This window comes from Dunckerocampus dactyliophorus, chromosome 7 (genome assembly GCF_027744805.1).
Source record: "Dunckerocampus dactyliophorus isolate RoL2022-P2 chromosome 7, RoL_Ddac_1.1, whole genome shotgun sequence".
NCBI classification, from domain to species: domain Eukaryota; kingdom Metazoa; phylum Chordata; class Actinopteri; order Syngnathiformes; family Syngnathidae; genus Dunckerocampus; species Dunckerocampus dactyliophorus.
Genome location: NC_072825.1, coordinates 8,828,456 through 8,839,134, shown reverse-complemented (window position 1 = coordinate 8,839,134; position 10,679 = coordinate 8,828,456). Strand labels below are relative to the sequence as shown.

The following is a 10,679-nucleotide window of genomic DNA, read 5'->3' as shown; positions in this document are numbered from 1 at the left end:
CTGTATTGACGCAATAGTTATGTATGTGTTTATAATTTACTAAAAAGCAAACATAAATCTGCTCCGTTTGGAATTAATGTTCTAATGTACACATTTATAAAACGCTTGTGGTGTAACGTCAGACACATCAAACGGTCGTGGCTAAAGGTGATGGTTTGATGCCTTTGGTTTCTAACTCGCTAAACACCAACAGAAAATCAGTACTTTTCGTAAAACTAATTCCCACAGCACCTGAACGCAGCATTATGAGGTGTTTACAGAAGTGGACTTCACTAATCAACTCCTGTCCGGGGGTTGTACATCCACTTATATTTACAGTTTTGCCGCATTTAGCTTATAAATACGTATACCGATGTGCCAGTTTTATCAACAGAAACACATTTGCGATAATAATTGATTAAAGTTAAAATACTCGATCTTGGTCGATTTGTCAACATCATAAATGGTTTCGTCCGACATTCTCCGCAGTCTGCAGTAAATATGGCGTCACTGAAAAGTAGCCAGACTCTAGAAACTTCCCCTCAGTAAACACAACTAACGAAGAGGACACAAACAAAAAAACTTCTATTTGTGAACACATATATTTTTGTAGGTATGCCCAGGAAAAAGCCATTCAGCAACAAGCAGAAAAAGAAGCAGCTGCAAGTCAAACGGGAGAGAAAACGAGGTAAAGTGTTAGCTTGTTAGCATTAGCAGTTAGCCAATTAAAGTTTCGGGTAATGCCGCTTGATGTTGTTCTTATTGCAGTGACACTTTAACGCTTTGACTCAGGTGTGTCGAGTTTAAGCAAACTATTGGCGTGGATGTCGCTTGTTGCGGTAGTCTGCTATCATTAGTGTTACATCATTACAACTTAACGGAATCGGTTAGCCTTATTAAGTGTAGAGAACCGTAACGTATAACCCTTAGTCCTATCTATTAAATGTGTCTTTGAGGTCACTATCATGAAGAGTAACAAAGAATATACTGGCTCAAACACACATGTTAAATATATGTCATTACCTAAACTGCTTCCTTTTAATGTGTGCCAAAACATTAGATTCATACGGTGGCCGATAACGTCCACACGCTCCAACACAGGAATTGTACAAATGATAAAAAAAATGATAAAACACAAAAACACTACAAAACTCATGCAACGGGAATATGGTGCAAGATAAAAAAAAGCAAACAAACAAATGGAAATGCCAAAAATGCACACAAACCCCAAAAATAACTGCATGAGAAAAGTGATGCAAGTTCTCGGAACAAAACAGAAGTTTGCCAGGCTACCAGAGGAGCCAGACCAACCCTACGCTAACATTAGCTACGTAAATCAGTTGCTCTATTGTATAATATTACAGCAATAGACCGTAAGAACAAAGAAAAATGTAGCCTTTCACTCCGCCGCTTCAAAAGTCAGCCAGCTTTTTTTTGGACGTCCTACTCATATCTTTAAATCACTGGGTTTTTGTGGTTTTGGCATTTGCAGCATTTTTCTTTGCATTTATTTTTGATTTTAGAATCATATTACACCATTTCTAATGTGTTGTACTGTATTTGTTTTATGACGTTTCTGTGTTTATGGTTTTGAATCATTCTGTGTTTGGTCGCACACTGAAAGGCAAGGTGAGGCAACTTTATAGAGCACAATTTGTACATTCGTACATACACAAGGCAATTCAAAGTGCTTTACAGAAAAGAAGGGTAAAAACACGTCATAAAATAATTCTGTAAAATATAAAATCTTTCTGAAATTATTCCATAAAATTACATAAATCATTCCATAAAACAAAAACATTAAAAATGAAGAGTGCAGACAAAGTACTTTCAAATGCATACTTGAATAGAAGTGTTTTCAGCCTGGATTTGAACATTGTTAAAGTTGAGGATTGTCGCACATCTTCTGGAAGATTGCTCCAGATTTTGGCAGCATAAAACTGAAACGCAGCCTCACCCTGTTTAGTCCTGACTCTGGGCACCTGCAGGAGACTCCTCCCTGAGCTTCTCAGAGCTCGAGATGGTTTATGTGGCTCTAACATGTCAGCAATGTACTTTGGCGCAAGACCATGAAAAGACGTGTACACAACCAGAGCTGTTTTAAAGTTAAAGTCTATTCTCTGAGCAAAAGGAAGCCAGTGCAGAGACCTGAGTACTGGTCTAATATGGTCATATTTCCTAGTTCTAGTCAGGACTCTAAGCATTCTGGATGTACTGCAGCTGTTTTACAGCTATTTAGGGAGCCCAGTGAGAAGGCGATTACAGTAGTCTAACCTGCTGGAGACAAAGGCATGGATTAGTCTCTCTAAATCTGGCTTGGACACTATTCCCTTGATTTTGGCAATGTTTTTAGGTGGTAAAAAGCTGCCGATGTTGTTAATTTACTGTGGCTGTTGAAGTTCAGATCTGAGTCCATTATTCCAAATGAAACAAAATCCCAAATGAAGGACTTGAAGGACAGGAGAAATCTTAGATGAATGGGACATGTGTTGAGGAGTCATAGTATGATTTGAGGGGCTGTTGTGTGACCTTTGCCTTTCTTGTCTCCCTTAGGTGACACTGGATCCGGGCCAAGTAGCCGCAATGCCAGCGTGGAGCGAGGAGAACGCCAGTCGGACACATCAGACAGCGAAACCACAGATGTCAGGAGAATAAACCAGCAACCCACCAGCAGAGAGGGGAGATATGATCCCAACAGGTGAGGTGCTAGTGTAATTAGTTGCTGTTAATTAAAACACATCCTGGCGTAAAGGGTGGGAGGAAATACTGGTACAATGTAAATACAGTAAATTCAGCTTCCTAAGCAAGGCGGTTGTCGTCTTGCAGGTGTGTTAGGGCTCGTGATCATGTTGGAAAACCATGACACTACCACCACCGTGCTTCACCGTAGGCAAGACACAATTATCTTGCTACTCACTTGAGTTTCCATGTAGCCAATAATAGCTGTGCATTCACTGATTTTCAGAGGACAGTAAATCCATACTGCGATACATGCTGGACACGCACTACTCTAAAGCATATTCAGGTTTCACTTCTATAGTATTGCCCCTTGAGCTAGTGGCTAGTGGCCTTCGCCAAATGTATTGTAATGAATATGGATTGTAGAAAAGAAACATTGTTATATGTTACCGTATTTCCTCAATTATAATCCTCTGCTCTGATAGATGCCTCAATTAATAGTCGCGTGTGCCTTTGAACAAATTACCATCACACCTTAAAGAGACACATTTGCATCGATTACTACTTTAAAACATTTACTATGCTTCACGCATGCATGGCTGTATTTTGATCTTTTTTTATGAGTTTTTATGCAGTCGGACGGACCATTACGGTATTTAAGAAGACAAAAAGTACATAAACTAAAGTTCTTCTCCTTCCTCTCTCAAGATTTCGTCTACACTTTGAAAAGGAGAGCAAAGAGGATGTGGAGAAGCGAAAGAAGATCGCCCGGGAGAAGATTCTGCAGCCTGTCTCGGACAAGGAACTGGAGATCGGCATCAATGACATCTACCCTCCAGAGCGAGGTTTTTTTTTTTTTTTTTTTTTAAATGCTCTCCACATGACTGCCTCCTCAAAAAGGAGTGTGTTAATGGGGATGGATTAGTACTTGTCTTGACACTGTGAAACTGGATTATTCCAGGCCTGGGTTTCCCACGACGGCCGCCCTGGAACTACGAGATGAGCCGCGAGGACTTGCTACGGAAAGAGGAGAAGTCATACAGGCAGTATCTGGATGAGCTGCACTTCAAAAACCCACCTGGATCTCTCAGCCACTTTGAGCACAATCTGGAGGTACATTAATGACAATCTTGTTGGATCTCCCGGAACATTTGTGTGATTCTCTCCACTGTAGCATATTTTGCATGTTTACTAGTACATATATCTCTGCCATATTGTCCTGGCATTTACACAAATCTGGAACAGATTGTAGGATATGCCAGACAAGCGTACTTCATGCTGTTTGTTGTGAAGGATGTAGTTAAAGTAGGTGCCAGCAGATGGCAGAAGTTAGTCCACAACAGCATCTCCTCACTGATTGTTCTTCATGCTGATGTTGCAAGATGTGCAACAGAAGGACCAGTCTTATTCCTTCTCCCCACTTGTTTGTTGTCTTTCTTTCAGACATGGAGGCAGCTATGGCGAGTGTTAGAGATGTCCGACGTCGTCCTCCTCATCGTGGACATCAGGCATCCGGTAGGTGCCTTTTTATGAACCAAAACCAGGAGAGTGGATCAGGCCGATGGATTCAGAAAGGCAGAAATTTGGGCACAGCTTCTTTGTGAAGGTGTTCCAAAGTGTCTCTTCTCATTAACATCCCATAATTAGCATCTGTTAAAGCTTGATCTCCTATATTTATGTACCCACCCAGGTGCTGCAGTTCCCCCCTGAGGTCTACCGCTGCATCACAGGTGAGCTGAAGAAGCAGATGGTGCTGGTGCTGAACAAAGTGGACCTGTGTCCACCCCCGCTGGTGATATCATGGAAACACTACATGACCTCGCAGTTCCCCCAGCTGCACATTGTTTGCTTCACCTCTCACCGCGGACAGTCGTACAGCACAGGTAAGCATGTAGTGTGACTAAAGCACAGGTAAGCATGTAGTGTGACTAATGATTTACTGTAGTAAGAGCAATTACCGTATAAGTGTGTCTGTTGGCTTTACAGTGCTGCAGAAAAAGCGGATGAGGCGGAAGGCTGACTGGAGTCATGCTGGAGGTCCCACAGAGATCCTCAAGGCGTGTCAGGATATCACAGCAGGCAGAGGTTAGCATAGCGTTGTCTTGTCTAAACGTCTATTCGCATGCCTGCGTGATCCTCACATGTCGTTATCTTCTCCGCACGCAGTCGACCTGTCAAGCTGGGAGCAGAAGATCCAGGCAAATGCCGTTGCCGAGCAACTGGATGGGGACGGGCCCGACGAGGATGCAGAGTCGGTACTGGTGGAGCATCAAAGCGATAGTGCCATGGAGATGAGCAGCCCTTCGCAGGAGCTCTACAAGGATGGCGTTCTCACTCTGGGTTGCATAGGTCTGCATGACACGCACTTATTTAGAAGATATTGCTTCACTTTAAGTTCATCAATGCAAATTGTCTATTTTGTAGGCTTTCCAAATGTGGGCAAGTCATCTGTTATCAATAGCCTTGTGGGGAGGAAGGTGGTGAGCGTGTCCCGGACACCAGGCCACACCAAATACTTCCAGACCTACTACCTCACCCCCACAGTCAAACTCTGCGATTGCCCCGGACTCGTCTTTCCCTCCTGTGTCGATAAACAGTTGCAGGTACAAGTGTGTGTGTGTGTGCGCGTGTGTGTGTGTACTATTCCACTCGGACACGCCTTTTAATCAACTAAACCGTTAGATTATTCATATTAGCAAGACATTTTGGACAATGCTACGCATCTGACTAGGGATGCTCCGATCAGCGTTTTATGCTGCCGATTCCGATACTAATCCATCTATGAGTGAAATCGTCCAATACCGATCACATGGATTAACTGTACATTTTTCAATGTATTTAAGATGAGCGCTATTGGCCACGGCTGCCATTAGACAATTCCACGGGCCCCTGGCAAATAGGTAATTATTAAAAAATAATCTTATGGGCAGATTGTTTTTTTTGTTTGTTTGTTTTTTATTGTGTGTGTGAAAACATTTTTATACTATTTGACAGAAACCTGAATTTAATTAGATGCATTTTTCGGAGTAAAACTAATACATGGGAAATAAATTGTTGAATAGTTTATTTTTTAGGTCAAGATAACAAAATTAACAGAATAAAGTAATACAAATAAATATCTTTACTAAATGGAAATCTGTCCTGCTTAACTTAAACAGAATAATTTCAGTGTCAAGTTTCCAGGGGTCTCCAACTTTCATCACTCTTAGAGCTGTCAACTATTTGTATTTTTTTTTTTATGACTGGCAACAATTAAATTGTGTATTACTTTATTTACCAAGCAGATCTCCACTCAAACAGCGTGGCCATCATCTTTATGGTATTTTGTGCTCATTTGTCCTCTGTCTGAATTCAACAGTTAGAATAAAAAGCGACAAAGAGTTGAAGCAAATATTCTTCGACCATTTGGTGAGCTCCGTAAAACCTCACCTGGCGAGATAGGAGACCCCTGTCATAGTATTACCATAATAAGGTTGGACACACTGTGTTTATGTTCATTAAACAACAACACACAAATAATGTTTTGAGGACAAGACATAATTGGTTTAATGACAACAAGAGAGTACAGTTGTTTCGTGACACTTGAAAAAGTTAATACATGAACGCGATGTCCACTTGTAGCTTCTCCGTGGGACAAAAACGAGCTCCGAACTAACCACTTTGCTTGTTTGTTAAAACAAGAGAATGTCACGGTGGTAAAAAGTCACATTTTGAGTCCAAAGACCAGAAGCTAGGCATACAACTAACTAGCTAGCTAGCTAGCTGCCGCCAGTGACAGCTAGGCGAAGCGTGTAAACAAAGATGCCAGAAAAGTCAAACGGCAATACTTTTGGTAAGGGAGAGATCAAAAACGCTGGCATGGATTGGCGTAGCCTTTGGCAAGCTGTCACACTGAAGCCATTGAGGTTTTACAGACTAGTTTTGATTCTTGTGGCAATACGGGACAAAGTGCGTCCCTTGCCCACTCAGTACGGGTGTTGACCATACATGACAGAGCAGACATGTAGAGTTTACCGCCACTGCACGCCAATTGGTTTTTGTGATCCGCTTTGAAAGGCATTCCTTGGTGGCCTATCGATCGGAGCATCCCTACTTCTAACTATGTGAAACCGTTGAGGAAAGGCTTCTTTCTATTCCCAGTGCACACCGCTAGGTTTATAAAGGCATGCTTGCATGGGTTTGAGGTGAAGGAACCTCATCACACATCTGAGGAATGAACTGACCTCACAAATGGACAAACACTTCCCCAGCCACACTCCAAAGTTTTCCCAGAAAAGTGCAAGGCCCCACATTTATCTATTGTGTTTCTTCTGTCCCTCTTCTACTGTGTTTTCTTTTCCTAGATTCTGGCCGGCATCTACCCGGTGTCCCAGCTGCAGGAGCCTTACAGCTCAGTCGGTTATCTGTGCGAGAGGACCCCCTTCCTCTCCGTGCTCAAGCTCAAACATCCCAATTTACAAGAACTTAGCACCCAAGGAGACCAGAGTTCTGAGGAGCCCCCCTGGACCGCCTGGGATGTTTGCGAGGGTAAGTCCTGCATTAGTAGCCATACTGAAATATCGTACTGCATTTGTGTACATTATACAGTATTATGATGATGGTGTGAGACGATCTTCTACGTTGATCTCCAGCTTGGGCTGAGAGGAGAGGCTATAAGACGGCCAAAGCCGCTCGGAACGACGTCTATCGAGCAGCCAATAGCCTTCTGAGGTTAGCCACCGACGGCCGACTCTGCCTCTGCCTCAGACCGCGCGGTTACAGCTGCCTGAGAGGTATAAGCTCTGTTGTTTGCAACTTTAACAATGATTGGGAGTGCATGAAAGAGTGAAAAGCAAAACTTTGTCCATATGTTTAAGTATATTGTATGTTTATAATACCAGTAAAGAGCATTATTAGTGTTGATGAGCTCAGTGTAAACAACAGGACAACAAGTGTAACACGCATGAGTGTCACATCAACAGCTGAGTAGCGCAACCGGCATTTCAAAGCGCATACAGACATAGATAAAACTGCTGGATGCTGATCATGATACTTTAGTCCATCTTGTGGAATTAATTTTAAAAAATACATAAGGAGGTTGTCTCCAGTCACAGCTGTTTTCGAGCCTGGTGCTAATTAGAGACCCAGGTTGGTTTTTTGATTTTGTAGACCACACACACACACACCCGTCAACCATAGGAGATTAATTGAATAGAGGGGTTAGTTGGAGCTTTTATGTTTATTTATCTAATTCACTCCGTAATCTTTGTAGAGCACTGGGAAAACCACACTGACATCCCAGAGATCCTGGCCTTGCAGGGAAGGACGTCTGAGGAGGATGCCGCAGGAAAGAGGGATGATGAAGAGGATGGTGAGTCCAGCACTGAGCCCGAGGAAGAGAGGGACCGGGACGCGGACGACGACGATGACGGCGACGAAGACGAGGGGTTCGGGCAGGCAAGGCGAAAGGAAGATACGACGCCTGGCATAGCCGTTAACATGTTTAATGTCCTTCGAGAAAATGAATGTGAGTGATTGAACAGCCATAAGCAAGGAGGAAAGTATCCCGATGTTTCCCCGTATTGACTCGGTACACTCCTCTTTGTTTCTTCCCTGAATATGCATTCCTTCTCATACCATTTCCAAAATAACCACATTTCTTTCTCCCTATGCTAAGGCTGCTATTGTAAGTTTGGATTGGTCTGAACTCTGCAGGAAGAAGCTAGTTAGCATGCCTGCTAATGATACCAGACGACGCCATGGCATTTGCCTCCTGCAGTTCGCCAAATAGCCACTAGATGGCATAAGGTATCCAATCTACTCTTTATATAGCACATTTTATAAACACTGTTTCCAAAGTGCTGCACAGACTAGTAAAACCGTAAATAATAAGTAAAAGTACAAATTAACTACAGTAAAAACTGAAAGATCAAATAAAAACAAAGACACTTAGAACAGTAAAATATGTGAAACAAGAAGGTACTGAACAAAAACACTTTAGGGTCGCAACAAGCAAACAAAAGATGATGTATGGTGTATGCAATGTTGCCAGAGCTCAACAAATCATAACAAAAAAGATAAAAAAAGCATAATTGAGTCATAATATTTGCAGAACGTTATTTTTCTACTCCATGCTGTGCCTCACTTCTGCTTGTTCATGACAAAGCTTTCAATAGTGGCAAGGTTTGTTTTGGGGGGATTGTGCTGAAAGGCAATGTACAAAAAATCACGAGTCTGCTGTGGGGTTGATCGTTTTATATTTCTGTGTATCCTGTGGAATTGATTGCTGCAGCAGTGGAGTCGAAATGGAGCGCAGTACTTGACTGCAACCAGTAGATGCACTGTTTATGCAGTCTTGTAACAGACATCAACTTCAGTGGGGGGGTCCAAAGTCCTGGCTGGGGGCCATTTGCGGCCACAGCTTTTTTTTTTGGCCAATCTTTAAAATAAACCGTAACATAGCCTGCATTGGAACAGCATAAAGGAGAATTAGGGCTGCGCTGAAAACCCCCCAAAAATGACAGATTGTGATAAATTATTATATTGTTAGAAAAAAGTTGATATGTTGAAAGATCCTTACCTACATTTGATTTGTTCTAGAATGGTCAGTGAACATCTTTTGCATCCTACATTTCTGCTATGCTGAAAAAGTTTGGACACCTCTATTGGCGTCATTCCTCCGGGCAGTATTATTCTGCTTGGTACAAAACGGGCATAGAAGCAGGAGTTCAGAACATTCAGAAAGAGATTCTACCATCTGATTCAAAATAATACAACAATTAATACATTGGAATATGTAAATATTGTCAAATGCCCGTCCCATCATTCAGTATACTGACGTGTGACCTCACAGCTGACATGCCAAATGATGCACACATTGGATGTTCCTTCTCTGTAAGCTGTCATTCACTGGATACACTTTTTATTGCTGCTGTGATATTAAAAATCTCGTTTTGTACGTCACCAAAAAAGGATGGGAGGATACAGGATACAAGAGCAGCATTTCATACTCAGGTCAGCAGAAAACCAGTATTACCAGTCTGATTCTCTCAATAACAAGAGTACAGTACAGTGTAGTGTTTCTGAGAGTGCTGTGGTCTTTTTGGTGTGGCTTTGCACAGTTTGCAGGACAATACAGGATCCGGTGTTTCTCATTGAAACCTGAAGTGTTTTAAACTTCTTGTAATGTAAGATTTTGGCTGTACAATCATCACCCGTGTTTATCCACTAATGGGCACACTGGGTTTTTCCTTCCAACAAAGCACTTGAAGGAACCATTCAGCAGTAAGGGAGAGATGCTTATTTTCTTTCTTTTGTATAATTACAGCAGTTTGGCACAGAGTAAAGCAAAACGCCAGCTTTTTCTCCAAAATGTTGACTTGTTACATTAAGCACACACAACCTGGAGACCAGCAGGCCATCACGGCTTCCATGATAAGCAACCCATCTGTTATGTTACTTTGACATCCCAGAGGGCTTCTCTTGTTTACCTGAGACAAACCTTTTCTTCTCAGTCGCTCCACATTGTCCTCGCATAAAAGCTGACTTTAAACATCGTGCAGGCACGTCTGCCATTGTTATAACAAGCACTGTTCCCTGGTACTGACATCAATGTATTTGTATGGATTTTTACAAGGAGTCCCTTTATATTTACTAATAAGACTGACAGGACAGTCCCAAGTGTGAAGGCTGGATGCTTGTTCATAATACCCACAGCCTTCCTTCTTTCATTCCCAGCATTTCTCAACTGGACTGCTTCATGCAATAAAAATACTCCTCTAAGCCATATTGGTTTTTTGGGGGTTTTTTTTAATCATATTTAACATGTTAAGAAACTACTCAGGAGAGTACTAGTAGACCTTTTGTCCATAAGATTCATGCAGTTTTCTACAATTAAGAAAAATGTTGAACAATTGTCTATCTCATGGTATGAACTAAAAAGTAAAAAAAAAAAAAAAAAAGGATCCAAGTTGCATAAAAATTAGGGCTGTCAAAAATTGTGCATTAACGGCGGTAACAAATTTATTTCATGAATTACGTTA

The 10,679-nt window shown here is 41.9% G+C and overlaps 1 protein-coding gene across 1 annotated transcript; it reads left to right on the top strand.

Annotated features, from left to right (window-relative positions):
* Nucleotides 1-331: 331 nt before the first annotated feature.
* On the top strand, nucleotides 332-8,445 carry gnl1 (guanine nucleotide binding protein-like 1). The gene is made up of 13 exons (XM_054783023.1): nucleotides 332-667; nucleotides 2,533-2,677; nucleotides 3,367-3,503; nucleotides 3,620-3,771; nucleotides 4,102-4,173; nucleotides 4,349-4,541; nucleotides 4,645-4,743; nucleotides 4,825-5,007; nucleotides 5,083-5,261; nucleotides 7,002-7,185; nucleotides 7,290-7,430; nucleotides 7,910-8,164; nucleotides 8,315-8,445. The coding sequence occupies exons 1-13, from the start codon at nucleotides 595-597 to the stop codon at nucleotides 8,341-8,343; spliced, it is 1,842 nt and encodes a 613-aa protein (XP_054638998.1). The 5' UTR covers nucleotides 332-594; the 3' UTR covers nucleotides 8,344-8,445.
* The last annotated feature ends 2,234 nt before the right edge of the window (nucleotides 8,446-10,679 follow it).